Source organism: Bison bison, unplaced genomic scaffold (genome assembly GCF_000754665.1).
Source record: "Bison bison bison isolate TAMUID 2011002044 unplaced genomic scaffold, Bison_UMD1.0 scf7180017864234, whole genome shotgun sequence".
Classification (NCBI taxonomy): Eukaryota; Metazoa; Chordata; class Mammalia; order Artiodactyla; family Bovidae; genus Bison; species Bison bison.
In genome coordinates this window covers 393,999-418,869 of record NW_011494806.1, presented here as the reverse complement: position 1 = coordinate 418,869, position 24,871 = coordinate 393,999, and the positions used below count along the sequence as shown (strand labels likewise).

Here is a 24,871-nt window from a genome sequence, read left to right as displayed (position 1 = left end):
ATGCTTTCAGGATCTAAAAACTACCACACAAAGGATAACTAAACTGTTTTTTTTTTTTTTGTTTTTTGGGGGCAAAGACTAAAAGTGATAAAACATACCAAGAAGCCCGTGTCAAAGGATCTGCAAGATTGAAAGCCTCCCTCAGGGAGAATTCATTTAAGGAAACTATGCAAAGCAACTGTCTCTAAAAACTAAAGAGACTTTTAAAGAATCATTTGTTCAATTTTTATACCCAAGGTAAGTAAATATAAAAAATTAAAATACTAGGATATAATAAGGATTTAGTTTTCAAAACATCTACCCTCTTGCTTTCTTTTCTCTAACAATTTTCTTCCTAAAAAGAGGTCAGAAACACTCACCCATTCTGTAGCGTTTACCAGCGCACTGCTAGTAGGCTGAAGGAGGCAGGTGCTCCTATAGGGAGCACCATTAAACCTGAAAGACAATAAGAGACTCACATAAGGTGGGGTTCACTGCAAGAGAAACTGCTGCCGTCCCAACAGGCTTCTCTCCTTTCCCATTCCAAACAAAACTCCAGCACACTCGCTGGAGACGCACTTCCAGAGGGAGGCTCTCAGTCTTAGCTATTCACCCAGCCCTTGAACATTTCCAAGAGATAATGGATGTCCATAGAAAAAAGAACATGATATGTTATGCTGTTATTATTAAAGGAAGAATAACTAATTTTTCTGAAGGCCAAAAAGAAGATGACACATTACCCCAAGTCCCTAAAAGGCACTTCAAATTCCAGTTCCTCCTTGGTTAGAGCCTCTACTTTTTCAATGAAATTTTTAAAGGCTGTTTTCAGTTTGTGCCTCATTTCTCTTTCCATCTGTAGAAGAAATACAAATTAACTATAGTTATCACTTTATTTATTAACAGTAATCCCTTCAAAAACCATGAAGTGCTTTTGTAGTCCTGAATTCTGTTAACTATGATACTAACATGGATATTTTATCACAGGCTGCTAAAATTAATTATAGAGTTATGCCTATGAATTAAGTCTAATTCATAGTCAACATACTACACCATCCCAGCAGATACTTGAGAAGTTCTACATAGTTTCTGGAGTGGTTTATAAAATATATAACAATTATTGAGCTCAGATCTGGGCTGAGTCCTAGCTCATGCTCAGTCGCTTTAGTCGTGTCCAACTCTTTGCTTCTAAGCTCCTCTGTCCATGGGATTCTCCAGGCAGGAATACTGAGTGGGTTGCCATGCCCTTCTCCAGGGGATCTTCCTGACCCAGGGATCGAACTCACATCTCCTGTGTCTCCTGCACTGCAGGAGATTCCTTTACTGCTGAGACACCATGGAAGCCTGAATCCTACCTCCCTACCCTATAAATAAAATACCAGATTTCACCTGCTCAGCATAGAGGTCATCTCGGTCATGCATATGCTGATGTTTCCCCAAGTCTGTGGTGATCTCCCCGACTTCTGTGTAGAACTGCACATCTGTATGTCGCTTCTTCCCAAACATGATGGCATTCTAAAGACCGAAAGTAGAAAGAACAAGAAATTTTAAGACTTATTTCGCAAAGAAGTCTACACAGGCAAAACAACAACAAAACATGAAAATATTAAAATATCTATGCTAGAAATCATAGCATTTATGTAAGAATAGTTAAACCACTCCAGGTGGCATCATAATGACATTTGGGAATATAAAAGAGTATAAATTTTTTAAAGTTTTCCTACTTACTAGAATGGACTTTGGAGATTATGTTGATAATTGTCTAAAGCAAAAACTTTCTGTTTCAGAAACAGGAATGTGGAACAGACCTATATGTATTGGAGATCATTATGTATCACACCAAGGAACAAACATGATTAGCATCTTTGAGATGTCAGGCACTTGGGGCTTTATAAGCATTATTTTATTCAGTGCCCTTAATGATCTTATGTGACAGGTGATATTTTTCATCACTATTTTAAAAGAAACACTGTGATAGTAAGATCTTGCCCAAGAGCTCACAGCTAGCTGATAAAGATATACCTTGAGGTGAAAGTGCAAGACAATAATCATTTCCCCATCACATGGCTGGAATAAAGCATGCTTGATGTTATTGTACAAAATATCCACTTTGTCTCCTCGGACAGACGTGAAGCGAAAACCTAGGTGGGGGAACGGAGGAAGCAGCTAAGTATGAAGGTACATCATCAGGTTAGCCCAAAAGGTACTGCATCTTTTCTGGCTGATCTGAATAGGGTCAGAGGGAATGCCAGCAAGGTACGGAGCTTTCCTTTCCTTCTTTCCTTTCCTTTCATGTCAAAGTAGACTCCTCCCAGCACTTCCTACTATGTTATCTGGTCTGTCATTACTACAGATGTGCCTCCAAAGACAAAGCCCAGGCACATGAGAGATCATTCATACCATTGACATGGGCCTCCAGTGAGCCTTGCATCCTCTTTTGGGCAATGTTTGGGCGAATGTACAGATCTTTCAGTTTGGGATTACTCCGGTTTAGATTGATCACCAGTGAATCTTGTTTCACAATGCCCTAAGCAGAATGAAAATCAACGTGAATTCTCACAGATCTTTCTATGTCCCCAAACCTTCATGTGTCCTTTGGCACAAAGGCACTTTGCCGTTGTTCCGGCTCACCTCCTTCTCTTTCTCTTCCGCTTCCCGAGTCTTGTAACGCTTCTGCACTTCTTTTATAATTCGGAAAGCGTTCTGAAGGTTCAAGGCTGGAACTGTCTGTTCTCCAGGTGCCTTCATATTTGAAGCTCGGTATGTACTACAGAAAAGGGGGAGCACCTATGTAATTTCTTTATCATGCAAGGTAACCCACACCCATTACTATGTTTTACAACTGGCTTAATACCTTTTAGGAGAAAAAGATACCACTGAGTGCTGAAATAATGTCTGGAAAGATGAAAAAATCCTTCCTCTCTCTTAAACAGATGTTATAGCTAATCCACTGAGTGTGGGAGTCATACCTATATTTCAAATTCTGCATAAACTTCCCCAAATGATCCTATTTCACTTCAAGAATAAACAGACTCCAGTGCAGCACACATCTGATATTTTATCAACAAATATATCAAGTGAGAATAAAATATCTTTATGAGGATTTAAATTAGGTTCCAACCTCAAAACAGTACAAGGTTAGTAAGGTGATCCTCCTAATCAAGTACCACTGAGGAAGGTGCCGCCATTCACTAGGATGCGGGAGAACACAGCACTCTCTGGGTCTCTGAGGGTACTGCTCCGCCCAGCAGGGATTTGGGGGTGGTTGTTTCCCTGGGAACTCACATTTCCTTGACAAAAGTAGCTTCTGGGTTGGGAAAGATGTTGCCCTCATTTCTGCCCAGAGCACTGCCTGGGCAATAGAAGTTGATTCGCAAGTAAGTATAATCTCCTTCCACAGACATACTTATATTCTGTTCAAAGAAATGAAAAGCATTAGCAAAGAAACCAGACAGATTTCTTTCCTAGATGAAGGTAAGTAGCTATAGACATGCTAAAATTAAGTTAGTAGTTACAAACTGACAGCTAAACCTAACCTGTAATCCTTACTCTAAAACTAATAAGCTACATATTTAGCTTACTTTTTTATATGACCAATGTGTGTTTCTAAAAGAATCACTGAGTTCCTAAAGTTCTTTTCCGGTGCCATGTTTATGACAACAGGTTACAAAGTTCAAGTTCAAAGAGAAACAAGCAAAGTATGATTATACACTAAGTCATTTAATTTTCTCCAAAGCGCAAACGGGAAAGGAAGGAAAATGACAGCAGGAGATTAGGGAGTGGGGCAGGGAGTCAGGAACATGGGAAAGGCAGAGTCAGGAGGAGCACAGAATAGCAGAGACATGCAGTCAGGACAGCCATCTATGGTAAGCACAATTATTTTAAGGAATTATTCGAATGAAGCCTGATTCAATGTCAGTACCTTGATTGTGGCAATGTGAAAAGGTGTCGCAATGCCAAACACAGGCATTATTACAGTCTCGTATTTTTTATCAATATAGATCTTCATTTCCCGTATGTGTGGTTCCTTAGGCATCAAAGATGGGTTTTTATAGGACACATTAGATTTACGAGCTCTGGAGTGGGAATAAAAAAATGTTCTTGAGAAATTTCTGCAAATCACATATAACCCTAAGACAATCTCACTACTCCATGCAAACTCTTACTTCTGAATCTGCTGTTCCCCTTTCTGTTCAGTTAATCGCCTCTTTGCTTCCTCATTGAGTTGAGCTGCCAGTTCTTTTTGATGGGCTCTTCGCTTCTCTTCTGCAGTCATCTCATTCTAAAGAAGGGAAAACTGAAGTTATCAGGACCTGTGAACCGTGACAAATAGGAAATCAAAGTAGTTTTCAAACAGTAAACTTACTCGTGTTCTTTCTGTAAGTAAAGCTGCTCTGGAACCTCTTCCCAACAGGTCCTCAGCTTCATCTTTCTCCTCTTCCTCTTCTTCCTCATCCTCATTCTATGGGGGGGAAAAATCATCATCAGGAATTCAAGTCTTAATTATTTTAGCCATTATTGTTTACTTTTTCATTGTAGCAAACTTTTCACCACTCATTTTTATCTTCTTCTTACCTTTAGAAAAATCCCTACGTTCTTCACTTTCTTCTTCACAGAAGTGAGAACGGTAGCTGGGCCATCCTGGAATACAAAGAGCAAGTGAGACATCTCTAAAAGCATTTAAATGATATACTTTCACTTTCAAACCCAGTACCTAGCTGGGCCATGCTTTGAATCTTATGGCACTAAACAAGTCTTTGACAACACATAAAACCAGTTATCTTCCCAAATGCACATCAGGAACTGCAATTTGGGAGGCAACAATGGGATAATGAGTAAGAATACTGGCTTGATTTGAAACCTGGCTCACTCACTCTTAGCTCTGTGACATCTGGCAAGGTACATATACTTTTTTGTGCCTCAGTTGCTTTATCTACATATTTGGACAAGAGTATCTACTTCATAGAATTATTATAAGGATTCAATGAATTAATGTATAAATGTGTTCATGTAAGAACACTGAAATATTTACTACCATTAAGAATCAACAGGGGCTCTGTGACGATATAGAAGGGTGGGCCAGGGAAGCAGATGGGAGGGAGGGGACCGGATGTACCTATGGCTGATTCTTGTTGATGTTTGACAGAAAACAACAAAGTTCTGTAAAGCGATTATCCTTCTATTTAAAAATAAAGTGGCCAAAAAAAAAAAAAAAATCAGTTCCTGCTAAGTTAAAGAAACCAGTCACAAAAAACCCCTAAATACTCAGAAAAGGCAAATCCTTAGAAAAAGAAAAGTCACTGCCTAGGCCTGGGAGGGAAATGAGGAGTGACTGCTAATGGACACAGGGTTTCTTTCTGAGGTGATAAAAATGTTCTAAAACTAGACTATGGTGACAGTTGCATTAACTGTAAAGATACTAAAAGTCACAATTGTACACTTTAATTGCATGGTATGTAAACTGTTAAAACCATTACAAAAGAAAAAAAATCAGCTCTGTTATAGAATCAGTTCCTGACAGTATCATAATCAAGGTTCAAGCCACAATGTGATAGAGTTTATTTAAACAATCTGTATTCCTGGCTGTACTAGGTCAGACTTTCATAGGCATCTTTAATTCCTCTTAGCTAGCATTTAACAAATGATAAAAAGAAAAAACACCACATAACATAGATAAGCAATAAACAGTAAGTAAGGATTTACTATATAGCACACAGAACTATACTATCTTCTAATAACTTAAAATGGAAAATAATATGAAAAAATTTATATATAAATATAAAAAACTGAATCATTCTGCTATACACCTGAAACTAACATGATATTGTAAATCAACTATTTGTTGTTGCTCAGTCCCTCAGTCATGTCTGACTCTTTGTGACCCCATGGGCTGCAGCACGCCAGGTTTCCCTGTCCTTCACCATCTCCCGGAGCTTGCTCAAACTCATATTCATTGAGTTGGTGATGCCATCCAACCATCTTGTCCTCTATTGTCTCCTCCTCCTCCTGCCTTCAATCTTTCCCAGCATCAGGGTCTTTTCCAGTAAGTTGGATCTTTGCATCAGGTGGCCAAAGTATTGGAGCTTCAGCATCAGTCCTTCTAATGAATATTCAGGATTGATCTCCTTTAGAATTGACTGGTTTGACCTACTTGCAGTCCAAGGGATTCTCAAGAATCTTGAATATCACAGTTTGAAAGCATCAATTCTTCAGCGCTCAGCCTTTGTTATGGCCCAACTCTCACATCCATACATGACTACTGGAAAAATCAACTACACTTTCATTTAAAAAAAAAAGGGAGGGGGAACCATAGGGTTAAAAATGCACTTCAATATTCAATTCATGAAAGAAGCAATATATACCTCATCCACAAGCACTGTGTCTCCAATGAACAGGGCATAGGTTTTCTCTTCTGGTTTCTTCCCTTCCTTATTAGTCAAATCTGAGAATCCCAAATTGATGCTGAAAACCATCCCTAAACCAGCAAAACAGGAATCAGTGAATGACTGTGAAAGTTTGAAGTGTGATTTTATACAGAACAGAGGGAGATGAAACTAAGGGAAAGTATTTTAAAAGGTATTTTTCTAATGTATGCATGTAAAACTCACCTTTCTTTAGTTTGTACTGATTTTTACTATTAATTACTAAAGAACCTTCACGGAATTCAATGCCCATTCCAAACCTAAAAAAGAAATGAAGGAAACTTCAACAATAGGCTAAAAGGCCTCTAACCTGAGTCAGGTACACGATATCCTATTTTGATTTTCAAGGTAAGGCAGGCAAACAAGCTGAGTAATTTGCCACTACTGATGAGTTATTAAAGGGCACACTACCAAGAACGTTTAACAACTGGAATAAGAGATAATTTCTAATAGATTGTTGATAACTGGATTTACTAAGTCTCTTAAGGCCAAAACTCGGTATAGGTCAATGTATTTCCTCTTGTCCATCACAGAAGTCCAGAAATAAACAATAAATCCCAACTAGCTTCATCTAAGGAGCCTGCCTAGAGCTTTTGTTTCTCAAATGTCTTCGGTTCTATAATATGTTAGTAATATATCTAGGTGGTTCAATGATCAAATACACTTGAGAAACACTGGAGAAAAAAAAAAAAGAATTTAAATAGCTGGATATCTCAGAGTACTTATTTTGCAAATATGAATGAGTTGTTCTAAGAGAGGAAATATTGTATATAATGTCTCTTCACATTTGTAATTTAAGCCTAAAACATCTACAACATTGGTCTGAAAACATCTCCATGAACTTACATACATTCTCTGATAACATAATGTGTCTGGCACACAGTTATGTTGAATAGTCCACAAACATTGGTTGAATCACCATGACTGCCAGTCATGAAAACTGACACAGTGACAATGTATATCACAGCATCTTACCCTAGGTTTTTGGTAATTTTGTTCAGCAGCTCTGGCTTCTGCTTTTTAACCACATCCATGACAGCATTATATACATCACATATCTTCACGCCTAATGACAAGACAGATGGGACATTAAAGTATCTTTCAGGAAAAAACCACAAATCACATTTTTAAAATCAACACTATTTTTACTTGTTAAGTCACCTAAAGCAGGGTTTCTCAAAACACACAATAAGGAATACAGTTGCAGGGCTGGCAGGGCTTAGAAATGTGTATTTTAAAAAACAATCCACCCAGTCATTCTTTAATTACACTGAGAATCACTCCACGGGGACTGTGGAACCCTAGCTGGTCCCAGTGAAATAATTTAAGAGTTGATAAATGGCATTACATTAAATTTACTATACATTTTGAAGAACAAGACTACTGAACGGGTGAATTACTGTTGGAAGAATGCTGGACTTAATTTTTCAAGGTTTAGGATATGAACATGTATTTCAAGCCAGAGTAGTTCAAATACTGTAGCCTCAGAGAAGTTTTTATTCTCAATGAACAACCTAGGACTATGGATTGCCAGTTGGATTTCTCAAGACTGACCTGAGGTATCAGGAGGGAATGGTGTCTGGAAGCTCTGGGAAACTTTAAGTGGGCTTACAAAGTTGTTTAAAGGCGGCAAACATAAAAGTCCCATTTAAATGAGAGTGAGGAGTCTCAAGGCAAAAGAGGTGCCAAATGCTCTCCTTTTAAGTAGACAGTAGTTTGCTTGTCTATGGGGTCGCACAGAGTTGGACACGACTAAAGCGACTTAGCAGCAGCAGCTTGCTTAGCAGGGTTGCCATTAGCTCTGCTCTCAAACTAAGATTCCTGGTATTCATTCAATATAGGATTAACATTACATAGTCTGTTGGGAGAGATACTACTTCTCAGAACTTTCTAAAGAAAAGTAGTAAGAGCATGGTATTTTATGAAGATCTGAACACAGAGTCCTAACCAGTCAGAGAGGTTTCTGTAAACATCAATATAAAACCACAGTAACCATTCCTGCATAAACGAAAAGTACATTGAAGAACTAAATGCTAGGATGATTGGAGGTTAGTAAAATCTAATTCTATTTACAGTACAAGAGCCTCAGGGATAAACAGTCCCACGAATGCTACATTTTTGTTACATAATTTCTAAACCTTATCTAAGGCACACATTACCATGTCTTAGTTCCTTTAGCAGCTCCTCTTGCAGCTGAAGCAAAAAGTTGTAATTTTCTTGAACCTCCTGAGAAGGATCAACCATCAAAGTGCGAACAAGGTTGGAGCAGTAAGATTTGAAGCGAATACCCATGGCACAGGTAATGGCCCCAAAATGCATATGATTCTTGTCACTAGAGACCAAAGGGAGAAAGCATCTCATTACACAAACTTGTGAAGTCCTTAGCATACCTACCATACACATCTGTAATCACAATTTTGATCTGCTATATCCCAAAGCTGAAGCAGAAAAAAATGACCTAAACTTTTTTTTTTTTTTTTTTTAAACCAAGTCAGTCTATAAAGGCTCTGGAAAGTTGTATCCCAAATATGCAAAAGTTAAACTGAATTTTATGCATTATAATCTAACAGTATGATGGTAAGCCATCACCTTTCCACCAGCCCCGATGAATAGCATTCTTTACGGTATTTTTAAAAATTAGAAGGGGAATAATTATGATATATCTAGCAAGATTTTTATTTTTTAAACATGTTTTTCATTTTTTTCTTGTTATTTTTAATCATCTGGAAAATGCTTACAATCAAATACTCAAGTAAGAAATGAATAACTATGTGAAATAAAATTAAATTATACATAGAATAAGACAAAAAGATAATGCAGGAGGCAGGCGAATGGTTATTTTTTTTCTTCCTATTTTTTTGAATCCCAGAGTTGAGTCTAAGAAAAAACAGGCCAAAGGCTGAAGTGCCCTGGTTGTTTTATGTTTTGAAATTCTCATACTCACCTCACCACACTGAACTTGAGATTATAGTTGCCACCACTCTGAATGATAGGAGGGTAACACATTTCCACAGTAGAAGGGTCTGCCCCAGCTAGGTATTTTTTCTCTTCTATGGCCTTTTCCACAGACTCAGCCAGTTTGCTGTGTCGAACTTTCTATAAAAATACCCAGAAATAAAACAATATTTACTATAGGGTGGCAGAAGGGTGTTGGGTTTTTGGACATGACCATTTGAAGACAACATACGTCCTGATATCATATAGGATGCCAAAGGAGTCTTATGAAGTGGTTTATGCACCAGATAACACACTGGTGTACACACAAAAGCAAATTTAGAGAAATATGTGCAATTTGCAGCTATTCAAAGAATTCTCAAGTGACATACTGGGTAAGCTCCAGAAACTACAGTGGACGTTTATAGTTATTCTCAAAGACAGTTGGCACCACCAACTTAACTACCAAAGGAAGCTGAACACAACCTAAAAAAACACTGCATGGGATGGACTGACTTCATTAAAACAGTAAAAAGACACTCCCACCCCCAATTTACCTCATCTGCATCTACTATTTCCATGACTCTTTCCTTGAAGAATTTGTTGAAGACCTCAGAGGTGATGCTAGCTGCTTTCTTCATTAGATTGAGCTCTCCATCCTCCTTTACAGCAATGGTATAGGCCACAACTGCACTGATGTCTATCTGCAGTCAAAGGGATAAACAGTTCCTAACATGCAGACACAGAACTGCTAAAGAAATCTCTCTCCCCCAGTTCAAATATTATCAGTGACTATGTCTGGTTATTTAGCAAACTATTCATCAGCAGTTTGCAGAATATCTAAATATTCTCTTCTTGGATTGAACAAACATCTGAAAGAACTCTTTACCAGGTCATTGGTGTATTCTAAGAGGCAATGAACTAACACATCGTTTAAAGTGTAAATGTAAATGCCTCTCTTGAGATTTCCATAAAGGCTGAAGGAGGCAGACAGAAAAGAAAACTTTTCTGGACAAGAGATTTTCCTCAATTTCCCTCTGGAGTAGCTGAACTGTCTCCTGAATGCCTCACTCCTAACTGAAAAGTGAACTGGTTTACTACTCAGCCACAGGAACTGAAAATGGAAATGTGAATGAATATACAGCTTTCTCAAAACAAAGTCTCTGCACTATCAGTTGTGAAAGCCCCTCACAATTTTGTCTTCTCAACTCTCAATGTGCTTGTTTCCAGAATATTCTTACTTTGTCAAAGCCCTCTTTGTTGAGGCAGTCATTCCAGCTCTTCATGAACTCTCCTGGAAATTTGTCTTTGCTGAACACTCCAATCTTCTTGCCATTCTTGCTTTCTTTAATGGCTTCAATCATTTTGTCAAAGCTGCTCTTGTTACTTTCATTCTGTCAGTGCCACAGGGAGTAAAAGGGGGTTTAGTTTAAGAATTAGACATCTATGTTCTACTAGTACTAGGTAGAGAATATTCTAAACTATGGAAAGAAACAAATTCTATCTCCCCTTTTCCTACCTATTTCTTTAGGGAAGACTGTAGTATACCAAAAGGTTACACAAAATTTCTTTTGATATATTTATATGCTTAAGTGAAGTGCCACATAAGCTGAGAAGACTATTCTTTACTTCAGGAAAAGCTAAGAAACTGAAATACAAAGGTGAACAACATTCTGAAAAGAAATCTTTGTCAGGTGGGCAATATAATAAAAAAAGATTACATTTGATAAAAATCAGAAATGAGGTATACCTTTCCTTAAGGATATTTAAAGACTTTTATTCTAATTAAGATACTAAGAGAAAGCAAAAGAGATATAGATGTATAGAACAGTCTTTTGGACTCTGTGGGAGGGAAGGGGGGATGATTTGGGAGAATGGCATTGAAACATGTATAATATCATATAAGAAACGAATTGCCAGTCCAGGTTAGATGCAGGATACAGGAAGCTTGGGGCTGGTGCACTGGGATGACCCAGAGGGATGGTATGGGGAGGGAGGTGGGAGGGGGGTTCAGGATGGGGAACACGTGTATACCCGTGGCAGATGCATGTTGATGTATGGCAAAACCAATACAATATTGTAAAGTAAAAAAATAATAATAATAAAAAAAAAGATACTAAGAGAAGTATCCTCAAGAATGGATAAAGTTAGTATTCACAGTAATTTCATTACCCATTTGTGTTACTGCAAACTGATAGGATTATTGAACTCTTTTCTTTCTTTCTAACAAATGACAGTTAGCTAAAATCTTCCCCTTGTATTTTTGAATTCCTAGAAGGCTTTTCTGTTTACCGCTTTTAAACACTCTTTCCTATTAATGACGCATTCTGCTCATTCTGACCTTTTCTCGTACGAGCAGTGTGATGGCAGGTGCCCCGTTAGCGTTCTCGTTGCCCTTCGTGTTGGCAATCTGTTTCAGGAACTCCACTTTTTTCTTGCTGGCCATAAAGATGATTTTGTCATCACAGAATACCATGATAGTATCAGTTAGTTCATAACCAAAGAGCCACGTCTATGGGAAAAGACAACAGTGTGAACAGATACAAAAAAATCAATGTATTTATACATATGAAATAAAGTATCTGGAATTAACTTCAAAATAATCTTGTAGTGTGAGAACCTGGATATAGATTCCAATGAAATGAGATTAGTCAGTACTGTTCACTGAACTTTTTGTGAAAGAACTATTCTACACATCCTCTGATAGCCACTACAGAGTACTTGAGACTGAGGACTGAGGAGCTGAAATTTTAATGTGGCTAGTGGCTACTATACTGATTAGTAGCTGATTCAATGACTCTCAGAGCTAAACACTGCTGTAAACTTCTCACCTGTAAGGCAGTTGATTTGGCATAAACAATTTCTTCATCAACACCCACTGATACAACAATGGCATCAACGTTGGCATACTCATCTTCTCCTTTCTGAAAGGCAGAGTAGATAATTTGGTCATTTTCTTTTCATGCAAGTACAATAGGAATATATCCAAGATACATATAATTTTTTCCTAATGGAAATTCAAAGTTTAAGGTATATGTATACTTGGCAACCTTACAGTCATTACTTATTCTATTTTTTAAACAGCTTTCTGAGACAAAATTCATATACAGTTCACCAACTTTAAGTGTAAAATTCAGTGGTTTTCAGTGTATTCAGTTATACAAACATCACAATCTAATTTTAGGACATTTTTATCTCTCCCTGCCAAAACCCATTAGCAATAATTATCCACCTCCACTCAGTCCTAGCAACCACTAATCTCATTTGTCCCTAAGGATTTGTCTATTATGGACACGTAACATAAATGGACTCATAATACATGGCATTTGTGTCTGGCTTCTTTCACGGTTCATATGTTTTATCATGTATCAATACCACATTCCATTTTATTGCTAAGTAATATTCCATTATGTGGATATACTACATTGTATCCATTCAACTGTTGGACATTTGAGTTGTTTCCATTTTTTGGCTATTATGAATAATGCTGCTATAAACATTAGTAAGTTTTTGTGTGCGCATATTTCTCTTGAGTATATACCTAGGTGAGGAATTGCTAGTTATACAGTAACTCTGTATTTAACTTTCTGAGGAAACACAAGACTGTTTTCTAAAGTGCCTGCACTATTTCACAAATTTCTTTCCCAAAAGTAACATGTGAGGGTTCTAGTTTCTCCACATGCTGATCAACACTTAGCTTCATTATAGCCATCCAATGGGTACAAAGTATCTCACTGCAGTTTTGATTTGTATTTCCACAAAGGTCAATGATCTTGACTGAGCTCCCAGTCACGTGATTCTGATGATTTGTATACCTATTTGGGGAAGTGTGTGTTCAGATCCTTTTCCCACTCTGGGTTATTGCTTTATTACTATTGCGTAAGAGTTCTTTTTTACACGTAAAAGTCTCTTTATCAGATATGGTTTGCATTTTTTTCTCCTGTTCAATGGATTTTCCTTTCACTTTTGTATGGATGTCCTTTGAAGCACAAAAGTTTTTTATTCTGAAGAAGTCCAAATCCTTTTCTTGTGCTTTTGATGTCACATGTAAGGTGGCTTTGCCTAACCCAAGGACACGAAGATATAACTATACTTTCTTCTATATAAGTTTTATAGTTTTAGCTCTTATATTTACATTTATGCTTCATTTTGAGTAAAGTTTGTGTATGGTGTAAAGAAGGGCCCTAAACTCATTTCCTGCCCCCACACTGTCTTGGCACCACGTCAAAAAAGAAATGATGTAAATGTGAAGGTTCATTTCTGGATTCTCAATTTTATTCCACTGAGTTACATGTCTGCCCTTAAACATTAGTACATTGCTTTGATTACTGCAGCTTTGTATTAAGTCCTGAAATTGAGATCTGTGAGTCCTCCAACGATTAGCTACTCCTGAACTGTTCTGTAAGACCAAAGCACTGATAACTGTGACCTATAAGGTCAAATCTCTGATTTCTCTATAAAGTCAAGAAAAATATCTACAGGGAATGCCCTGGTGGTACAGTGGTTAGGACTCTGAGCTTCCACTGTAGGGGCCTTGGTTCGATCCCTGGTTGGGAAACCAAGATCCTACAAGACATGTGGCATGGTCAAAACAAAACAAAACAAAAAATAAAACCTACATACATAATGCTATAAATCAATAATATCTCAATTTTTAAAAAATGTATTTAAAAATGTATTTAAAAAATGTATTTAAAAATGTATTTTAAAAAATGTATTCCACATTTTAAGACTTCTGGATGCCAATTTGGATCCAAATAAAATAGCAATTGAGGGTTCTGCTGCATTTCTCTAGCAAAACAAAATATATAACCCAAAGGAGTTACTATATAGTAACCTTATGCATTCCCTCATTGATTTTCACTGAGAAAATGTTGACCTTCAGGTTGGTAAGATTTTATCATTAGTTCCCACTGATGATGCAAAAGCAATGGTAATTAAAACTGCTAGTGCCTTAGCATAAGTCAAGGTAGTGGTACCAAGCTACGTTCATCACTACTACACACTCAACAGAAAGAAAAAAAAGCCAGTTTCACTTAGAAAATGTCCTTAATACAGTAAAAATGATGAATATTATAAAATCCTAACCTTTGAGTATATGTCTTTTTAATAGTCTGTGTAAAGAAATGGAAAGCACATCCAAAGCACTTCTGTGTGTACACTAAAGTATGACAGCTGTCTCAAGGAAAAGCATTTGTATCAATTCAATTATTCCAGTAATAAATTAAACTAGTCACAGACTTGGATATCTAGCATACATTTTCTTGAAAATGAATGAAGTGAGTCTATCACTTCAAGGAAAATGAAAGAAATGTGTTGTTAATGATGAAATTTGAGCCTTCAAACAGAAATCAAAATTGGAAAACCTTGTACTCACCATTGTGAACTTGACAACTTCTCTACTTATTCAAGAACTTTGCTGATGATATCAGCAGAATATTAACATACACAATTCTCCAACATCATATAATGAAGCGTGTACATTTACCAGATGTATACAACTGAGGGAACAATATTTTCCAAATAACCAGCAGATGATGTTACAAAATCGTAACTTGAGTATGAAAAGTTCACTGTTGTGGCTTTAAATTCCACATTACAACTAACTTTCAAGAGATAACCACTTCCAGGGAATTCCCTGGCAGTCCAGTGGTTAGGACTCAGTGCTTTTACTGCCAAGGGCCCAGGTTCAAACCCTGGTTGGAGAATTAAGATCCCACAAGCTGAGAGGCCAAAACAAAAAGAGAGAGAGAGAACAATTAACTACTTCCAGAGTTTTAGTGTAGTAACAAAGAATATCCACAGTTATCTGAAGAGTTTATTAAAATTTCTCTTTTCCAACTTTATGTATGTACGAAGCCAAATTTCTTTATATACTTGATCAAACCTATATAAAGAAAGGTTGTGGGGAGCTGAATAATTTAAGACTGTAAAAGGGTCCTGTTATCAGAGTTGGGAACCACTGTCCTGTGATCCCTGACATGGATTAACACTAACTCTGGCATCAGGTTGTCTCTCCTCCCCGCTTTGCCACGTACATTCCAATTCTTCAGTGAACATGGATTCTGTGGCAACAGTATTACTAGTACCTTGATTACCCCCCAAAATTAGCAATAGGTACTCCCCTATGTGTTTTGGCTACCAATACGTAAATTTTTTCCCTAAACACATCTTCAAAAATACCACTGAAACTAACCAAAAAGTCCCTTTTAGTATTTTTTGATACTTAAAATCTTAGTCAAAATTTTTCCACAAAGAAAAGGATATCAACATGCACAAAAATTCAAAATACACTGTAATAAATTTTTTAAAAGTTGTTCAGTCACCAAGTTGTGTCTGATTCTTTACAATCCCATGGACTGCAGCACACCAGGCTCCTCTGTCTTCCACTATCTCCCAGACCTTGCTCAAATTCATGTCCATTGAGTTAGTGATATACAAAGAATATAATTACATATTAATCATTAACAACATAGGAAAACCATACAAAGTTATCTCAGTAAAACTGAAAATAGGAAGAGAGAAAAAAAGACCTATGTACTCAGCTTTTTTATGAGGATACAGGAAACCAATCCATCAAATTTCAAGGATTTCCATTAATACAAAATGTCTGGTTTTCTATTGTCCATCAAAAATGTAAGAGGATTAATCCTAATCTCTCTTGGAACCCAGCTGCTTTGACCATTTCATAGAATATTTTTGACTGATTCTTTATAAACACCAGGAGAAATACAGAATATCTAAAGATAATAAACTTAAAGTTTTTTCTTAAAATGTGATTCAATACAAAGGATTACAATAGTCAACAATTTTGACAGCAAAGCCTTGGACACTATTTTGTACTTTCAAATCTTATAAGGCGTATAAATACAGATTAAATCTGAAAATAGTCTTCTGAAACTGTGGGAGATTAATAATCTGCTTGTAAAACTTCCATGATGGGAGTGGGGTAGGAGTGAAGCTCAAGAAGGAGGGGTTATATGTATACCTGTAGTTGATTCATTCCTTGTACAGCTAAAACCAATGCAACATTACAAAGCAATTATCCTCCAATTAAACACAAATTAAACAAAAATAACATGTTACCAACAGTAACATTTTAATAAATTATATACAATACTAAAATATTTTCAGATTAACTTATGCCTGGAATTTGTTTTAAAATACTGGAGTGGGGGACTTTCCTGGTGGTCCAGTGGGTAAGACTCCATGCTGCCACTGCAAGGAGCATGGGTTTGATTCCTGGTCAGGGTACTAAGATTCTACATGCTGCACAGTGTGGCCAAAAAAATAAATGAATAAATAAATAAACAAATGAATAACAAAAAAATACTGGGAGGGGGTGGCAAAAAAAAAAAGCCACGAGGCTAAGCTGCTGCTGCCCCAGGACCAGTTGTACAGTCAGTTCCAAGCACTGGCTATTTGAGACAGCTGGGGCTCAACTCTATTGCTTAAACAGTCCGAGATTCCCACCTAACCTCTTCTGCTTGGGAGATCTTTAGGACTCAGACTTGGCCCCTTGTCAAATCTAGACAAACTCCTGTGCTCCGTTTTTGAGATGAACCATTTTACAGCAGTGACTCCTGGTGTGCAGACTCTCAACATTCACCCAATCCGCTCTGTCACCAAATTCTCCCACTTTCCAGTCTGTCTGGTCCACTTAACAGTCAAGTGTTGCTGAAACAGGTGTTTCAGATGGGAACAGTATCTACTGAGCAGGCACTTTCTGTATGTAATCTGTAAGCCTCATGATAAAACTTTAGCTGCAGTAGGCATCATCATATTCAAAAGCCCCAATCAAGACCTAGCACACTCAAAACTCCCACACAAACACATAGGCAGTTCTCACACTAATGATGATTTGGCTTTTAAAAAAAGAGGTGCTGAAATTCTAATTAAAATATACATATTAAGATGGATATTTTTCATTAGGATACAATTATTATAACAGTATAAAGATATACTTTTCTATTACCTCTGTCTCTTTCAGTTAAAAGAACAGAGGCAAGGATACTTTCATTAGGGTCCTAAAGATAAAAACGAATTTCTTTGGGAAGTTCCTGATTTTTATCTACAAGGAGACCTAGGATCATTTGACTAACTTTTCTGCCTTTTACATTTAGAGAGACAGTAAGCCTACTGGGTGAGGGCTCACTCTGCCCTGGGCTCAAACCCATGACCTCACCCTCTATTGTGATCCAACCTTTATTGTGATCCAACCTTTCTGTGTTCCAGTCTCCTACATCTTCACATCTGTAAGTGTTGCTGTGAGAGTTAAACTAGCAGATGCACATGAAATACTTAGAGCAGTGCCTAGCTCACAGTAACTACTGTGTGTTTGCCGTCATCATTATTAAAGACCGAAATGTAGGAGAAACACAGGCAAAACACTCTCACATAAATTACAGCAATATATTTTTTTGGATCTCTCTCCTAAAGCAAAGGAAACACAAGGAAAAATAAACAAATGAGACCTAATTAAACTAAAAGCTTTTGCACAGCAAACCACTGACAAAATAAAAAGAAAACCTTTTAAATGGGAGAAAACATTTACAAATGATATGAACTAATATATATATATTCAAAATAGATAAACAGTTCACACAACTCAATATCAAAGAAAACACAAACGACCCAATTAGAAAATGGGCAGAAGACCATTTTTCCAAAATAGACACACACATGGCCGACATGAAGAAGTTTTAACATCATTAATCATTAGAGAATTGCAAATCAAAACCACAATGAGATATTCTCACACCAGCCAGAATGGCTATCACCAAAAAGAACACAAATAACAAATGCTGACAAGGATGTGGAAAAAAAGGAACCCTTGTATAATCCATTGGTGGGAATGTAAATTTGTGCAGCCACTGTACGGTATGGAGGTTCCCCAAAAAACAAAAATTAGAACTATCATATGATCAACAATTCTATTCCTGGGTATGTATCTGAAGAAAATGAAAGTATTACTTTGAAAAGATATATGTACCCCCATGTTCACTGCAGAATTATTTACAACAGCCAAGATATGGAAGCAACCTAAGTGTCTGTCAATAGATGAACAGATAAAGATGTGGGGTGTACATACACACCCCATATACAATGAAATACTATACTCAGTCATTAAAAATGAATGAAATCTTTCCATCTCCAACAACACAGACAGACTTGGAAAGCATTATGTACTAAGGTTAGAGTTTTTTGGAAGATGAGAGAGTGGTAAATGACTAAGTGCCTGTTAAGCATTCTTAACCAGAAGATACTGATGTTAAGTGTGTGTATCTCGTAAAGCCCTTATGGGCTCAGGATTCAGGAGGCACCAAGTATTAGAGAAGGGAAAAGGGACATATCATACATGGTAAGTTCAGGGCTAAGAACAGAAGTCTGGTCAGCAAGCTTAAGTCCCTAGTTCATGGAAGCCGCGAGAAAACTAATCCTCCCACAAAAACATTTAATGCATTCTCTGAAGAAAGGGGCTCAAAAAGCTCTAGATACTAGGTCCAGCAGAAGGCAATTAATAAATGCTGAGGAATTCAATGAAAGTCTTTTTTTTTTTAAGTCAATGATTTAATTGATTTTAACATATATTCTGTATTATCAAAACATAAATGGAGGTGGCTTCTGGTATTAAAACAGAGATAATAGCGAAATTCAAAATTATTAGGCTAGAATCTAATAATTATGTAGATATTGAGAATCATAGCAGAAATTAAACATTATTTTAGTTCTGAGACTCCTAGGAGACAAGACCAAAATGGAAATAGTAGGTTAAATTGTTCTCTTAGTTTAATAGAAACAAGGCAATTTTATTAGCAGAAATTTTTCTTGCATTGAATCCTAAGTGGACTTTTTAAATGTAGTTACTTTTAGAAATAAGAAGACAGAGCTTAGTTCAAACACTGTTTGGTAGAAAATAGTCAATTGTCTTTCAATTGACCATGTCTTTCCCTCACCTTAATAAATGCCAAGAGCACATTTCCTGTGTATGCACGCACAGTTGCTAAGTCCTGTCTGCTTCTTTGAGATCCCTCCAGGCTCCTCTGTTCATGGGATTTTCCAGGCAAGAAAACTGGAGTGGGTTGCCATTTCCTCCTCCAGAAAGTCTGTTTTTTTGAATGACAACTGCCCCAAAGACAAGAATTAGAGAGTTTTTCTTTGGTCACCACCAAATTCACAGAAAATACTTGAGGATACTGCCAGTATCTGAGGGGTTCTCCAGGGAATAAGCTAACCTATTTACTCTACCATAACCTCTCTACTAGTTGAGAGACCCTATTCATGCAGAGCTTCCCACCAGTTTCTTATTACTATATTCTTAATACAAATGAGTAGCCAAGGCTCAATTTGATTTTTGTGAAGTGTTCAACACGTAAGAGAGAAAGCAAAGAAATCCAGGGGAAACAGACATGGCAGAGGACAGAAGATAAAAATAAAACACCCCCCATATAAGAAATAAATATAGTATATCCATGAAACAAGAAAAAATAGGGGATAAGGAAGAACTTAGAAAAAAAAATGTGATGAAGTTAAGAAACAGCATCTGGAAGTAGACAATAAAGAGAAAATGAAATGAAAAAGATAACAAATTTAAGCAAAAAGTTCTAAACCCCACTAAATAGGAATTTCTGGGGGGGCAGGGGAGGAACAGATCACTGAGGAAATGGAGGGGAGAAAATGATCAAAGAATGCAAAATTCCAGCACTGACAGATATGAGTCTTCAGACTAAAATGGCCCCCCACTTCCCAACTCAATGCAAAGGGTTAAAAAAAAAAGGATTCATACCAAGGCAGTGAAATATCAAAACATGAGGAATAAAGAGATGTTTTACAGAGAACAATAGGCCATATATATTAGAACAGGAAATAGAATCACATCACCCTTCTCAAAAGAAACACTGAATGCTTGAAGGCTGACAAATAGCTGACAAATTCTGAACAGAATTCTCAGTGATTTTCAACCTTGAATTTTATACTAACTGAACTATTATTATTAACGAAAAGTAGAGACAGAATAAAACTTTTTAAGACACATAATGGCTCAAGAAACATCTATTCTCCGTATCCTTTCCTAAGAACCTCTTAGAGAAATGCTCAAACAAAACAAAAGAAAAAAAAAAATCACAACATGGACTGCTGCATATAGGGGACACTGGAAGTTCCAAGGTTCAACAGACTGGAGGGCAACCTGCACAGACAGAGCAGAATAAGATAAGGTGGAGTGGGTGGTGGTGGTTAAAAACAAAAACATAAATATCTGTCGAGCATGAAAATTTTAGAATAAAAGACTGATGAGATTATGACAGATCTACAGGAAAAAATTAAGGCTAAGGACATTTAAAAGAGGAGAAAAACTGAAGTAATCATTAATGCCAGGAAAAATTAAAAAACTTAATGGTAACTTAATTATACTTTATTACTTCACCCAGCAGTGAAAATAGTTACATGAGTATAACAATGTAAACTGATTTTACTAAAAACTGTGGGAAAAAAAATCACAGAGGGATGGATATGTGATAAAGTAAGTATGATAAAAATATTAATTATATAAACTAGATGAGGAGGCACATGAGTTCTCACTGGAAATTTCTTTTACCTTTCTGTAGGCTGAAATATTTCCTAACTATGTCAAGAAATTTACAGGAAGTATCAGGAGGAAGGGAAATTGAAATGTTATGGTGTAAGTTAAATTTAAATCCTCATTCTACCTAAATAAAAGTTAATATCTAAAACTGATAAACCAAGAAATATTGATAATAGTATATAGATATTACTTTAAAATATGAAAGGAAGTAAAGAACTGGAAAGTGCGTGCTTCTGTGGCAGGTGACAGTTTCTTATGCTAGGGCTTTTAGAACAATTTGGTATTTTAAAACGTATGTATTACTTGACTAAAATGGATTTTTTTTTTAATGCAAGGTAAATATCAATAATACAAGCGTTAAGGAATCAGCAAAAACTGTGACAGTGGTACCTGAATGATAAAAGCTGGGAGAATACCGCAGCAGAGGAACAACTATCTTCCTCTGAAACCAAAAGGGTACTGCATTAAAAGAGAAAACATTTTTTAAGTCTCTAGTTATACCAAGGATACCAATCTAACTCATCACCCAGACTGATACAACTCTGAGAATAAAAAGGTATGCCATTAATTACACTGGGCCAACAGGTAGACAGTTTCAGAAAAGGCAAGACTTATGATCACACTAAGTACAGCCTCCATAAAAACCTCTTCAAACCAAGATGGGGACGAATGAAAGCTCAAAAATCAAATTATCAGCATTTAATCAGTGCCTACTACATGCCAGGCACTGCACTTGTAATAGTGGCAAAAAAAATAAACAAAAATCAGTAAGAAAGAATAAACGAATCTCAACCTGCCCAGGCATTTACTTCTATCTAGCCTTCCTTTTTACTCAAGAAACCAAAGCACCTTTCTCTAGTTCACTCCAGAGATAAGTGAGCAACCGAGATGGGTAGAAGCAAACTGTCATCTTGTTAAAAGTAGTATGAAAATTGCCCATATTTCAAAGAACCTTCCCAAGCCACAAAAGTCACTGCCTAGTCTTAGAGGATCCAGAACAAGAAATTGTCCACAACAAAAATCAGCAAAGAGCCAGAAATCACCACTCAAGAGAAATACCGACACTATAGGTTCTTAGTTTTCTCCATAGGCACACACTTCCTTTTTGAGGCTGGGGCCACTCACCTCCCCAGTCCTGATGGGTAGTGTAGTGCCACATGAATGAATGCAATGGATCAGCATTCCATTGGAAAACAGCTACCATTCTGATTTTTTAAATGGAATTCTTTTGGGTTAAAAGGCAGATGACTGAAGTCAAGGTTCACACACAGCAGCATGTCCCAACAGTTAGGTCTCAAATGAGTTACAGGTGTGCATGGATACAATCTCCCCTCAGTTCTCAAAGTAGCTGGGATCCCAGGATGGTGGGTAACCTCCCCACTTGTACCCCCATGAAGCACTAATCCTATCACTTGGTTAAAAACAATCACAGTCATGAAAAGACTGGGAAGCTCTGAATAAGGACCCGGTAAGTATAAGAAGACAGGGGAGAAGCTCATGCTCACCACCCAGGGTCACTACCTAGGGGTCTCTACTGCAGAGACAGAAAGGTGCTGCAAACTCTTCCTGCTGTAGCAGTTCTCATTAAAAAAAAAAAAAAAAAAAAGCCCATTATCTTATCCCTAAAATGACACTATCCACTCAGGTATAAGGTTTAATGTTTGAGAAATTTCTACTCAAAAAAGGAAGTGTGTGATAATCCAACTCTTTTGGGGACATAGTTATGAAAATTGTAATTAAGATATATCTTATTTAGAATAGCCTCACAAAGCGTACCTTAAAGTCAACTTGCAGATAAATGAGGTAAGGAAACACATTAGTTCCTACTCTTATTTAAAAAAAAAAATTAGCCTTTTCGCGCTCTACAACTCTATAGATAGTTGTGTGAACAGCACTGGAGTTACAAGAAGCAACCACACCATTCGGTAAGGCTAATGCTTTAAGGGTATTTAAAACCCTTAAAGTGGGTGTGGAGCCTAAACTAGTTTTTTAGTTAATTTTTGTCTTCTTTGAGGATGGGAGTGGACAACACAAGGTTTGGGATTTCTATAGTTAACTACAAGTTATTCTTATTTCAAGGCCAATTTTCTTACTCAAAAAAGGAATAAGTATAGAAAAGCAAATATAGCTTGCACCTGCATATTTCACTATTTTCCTGCTGCACCTAAGAGGATAAGCAACCAGAACTTATTCCGGAAACTACAATCGTTAGTTAAGCAGGTCGGAATGAAAGTTGCTGTAACCTGGAAAAGATAATGCATAAAGCAATTCAACAGGTGGGGTCTAAGCACAGTTATTAAAACTCACAGTTATAACAAAGCAGGAAGTCTATTCAAATAAGATTTTTCATAATGACATGACATAAATTTTGCTAAGTACATTTTTATATTGGCTTGTAACTTTGTAAGATCAGGATCTTATCATTTAACATGCTCCTTTCAAATGATAGAGGGGCCAAGATAAATTTTAGTATTTGAGAAACAAAAAAAAAATGGGGCCAATAACTTAACTTTCATGGATTTAAAGACTGTCATTGACATTTAGTTTACCAATGGGTCTTTAGGCCTCAAGTATTTCCCTAGTCTAATGCTTTGCATTTATCTACCATGTATGGGAACTCCGGGAGTTGGTGATGGACAGGGAGGCCTGGCGTGCTGCGATTCATGGGGTTGCAAAGAGTCGGACACCACTGAGCGACTGATCTGATCTGATGGGAACTTTGAGCTCTAAATTAATTTTAGCTTCAAGGAATGGTCTAGATAGGCTTATTTGATCAACTTCTGAATCACCAGGACTAGAAACAACCACTACAGCAAAGGTGTGTGACTTGGGGGGTCTATGAGCAGAAGAGCAGGCATTTGATTATTACTCATATCATAGTACTTATTAATCTTCAGGAAATATCTGGGCATTTACAAAAGTATTTCTAATATGGATCACGTTCAAACTTTAAAACATGACAGTGAGAGAACTTATAAAAACATCTGGTAGAAATTAACCAATAAATTTAAAAAAAATAAATTATGTTCAGATTTTGTCTAGCATAGTCCTTAGTTGTGCTTATAAAATGCCTAAAACCCATTTTATTTTCAATCATCTAATGCACTTATGCTCAAAAGATAAAACTTGCACAGGAACCTTTAGTATGAATGGTAGGCAAATGATCAATTTTAATAGCTTAGTTTTTAGTAGATCAGTTTCAAAGGCAATTTACAATGCTGAAGTCAGAACTGATCATTTTTGTCAGGACGCTCTTCAGGTTTTAAAAAGCCCTCTTTAGCTTTATCTTTCCTGAATGACAACAGTTCAGAGGTCATACTTCAGCTGGATAGCTCAGAAGACACCACAGGATGCAATCAAATGTTTGAACTGATAAATTACCATCACAAAAATAAAATTTTAATTGTGGACTTTTTCAAGCAATCAAAAATGCCCAATCCTTAGACTAGAAACGGTAACAGCTCTTTTTCTAAACACGTGCCCTGGATCCTCAACCACGGAGAAAACTAGTAAGGTTTTAAGCATCACATCGTTTTTCTGCATTACCAAAACCTGCAGGTTTTCAGCGTTAGATTTCTGTGTTACCCACGGCAGGCCTAGAACAGGAGGCGGTTGCGCGTGAGCAGTATGTCTTTTTTTAACTCCAGCAAGAGCAACGCAAATGGTAAACGCCAAGAGCCCGATTCTCATCCTTCTGGCCCCTCCATCCATCCTTGACGAAATAGTTGTAATTCTGGCGGGACCTGGGGCACAACACTCTGGTTCTGGAAGGACAGAGCGAGTGCGTGGGTGTGTATGAACACTGCAGGAGGGGGCAGCAAGACGTGATCACGGAGTGGGAGGGAAGAATGATGATGCCTCTTCTAGGGCGGGAAGAAACTACGAGAGGTGGCTGTTATGCATGACGGGGGCAGGCACGCGGGGAAGATGGTGGGGGCCGCGGGGTAAGGGGATT

General features: G+C 37.1%; 1 protein-coding gene across 1 annotated transcript in view; it reads right to left on the bottom strand.

Moving 5' to 3' along the window:
- SUPT16H (suppressor of Ty 16 homolog (S. cerevisiae)) overlaps window positions 1–24,871 on the bottom strand; it is a 35,756-nt gene that overhangs the window by 10,149 nt on the left and 736 nt on the right. Inside the window, exons 2-21 of the mRNA XM_010846267.1 lie at window positions 12,164–12,256; window positions 11,674–11,844; window positions 10,574–10,726; window positions 9,890–10,036; window positions 9,343–9,494; window positions 8,558–8,730; window positions 7,374–7,464; window positions 6,585–6,658; window positions 6,339–6,451; window positions 4,552–4,617; window positions 4,343–4,438; window positions 4,143–4,258; window positions 3,899–4,052; window positions 3,262–3,389; window positions 2,608–2,743; window positions 2,377–2,503; window positions 1,999–2,117; window positions 1,366–1,491; window positions 720–832; window positions 360–435 (exon numbers count right to left, since the gene is read on the bottom strand). Coding sequence (XP_010844569.1) covers window positions 360–435; window positions 720–832; window positions 1,366–1,491; window positions 1,999–2,117; window positions 2,377–2,503; window positions 2,608–2,743; window positions 3,262–3,389; window positions 3,899–4,052; window positions 4,143–4,258; window positions 4,343–4,438; window positions 4,552–4,617; window positions 6,339–6,451; window positions 6,585–6,658; window positions 7,374–7,464; window positions 8,558–8,730; window positions 9,343–9,494; window positions 9,890–10,036; window positions 10,574–10,726; window positions 11,674–11,844; window positions 12,164–12,256 — 2,424 coding nt within the window. The remainder of the gene's footprint in view (window positions 1–359; window positions 436–719; window positions 833–1,365; window positions 1,492–1,998; window positions 2,118–2,376; window positions 2,504–2,607; window positions 2,744–3,261; window positions 3,390–3,898; window positions 4,053–4,142; window positions 4,259–4,342; window positions 4,439–4,551; window positions 4,618–6,338; window positions 6,452–6,584; window positions 6,659–7,373; window positions 7,465–8,557; window positions 8,731–9,342; window positions 9,495–9,889; window positions 10,037–10,573; window positions 10,727–11,673; window positions 11,845–12,163; window positions 12,257–24,871) is intronic.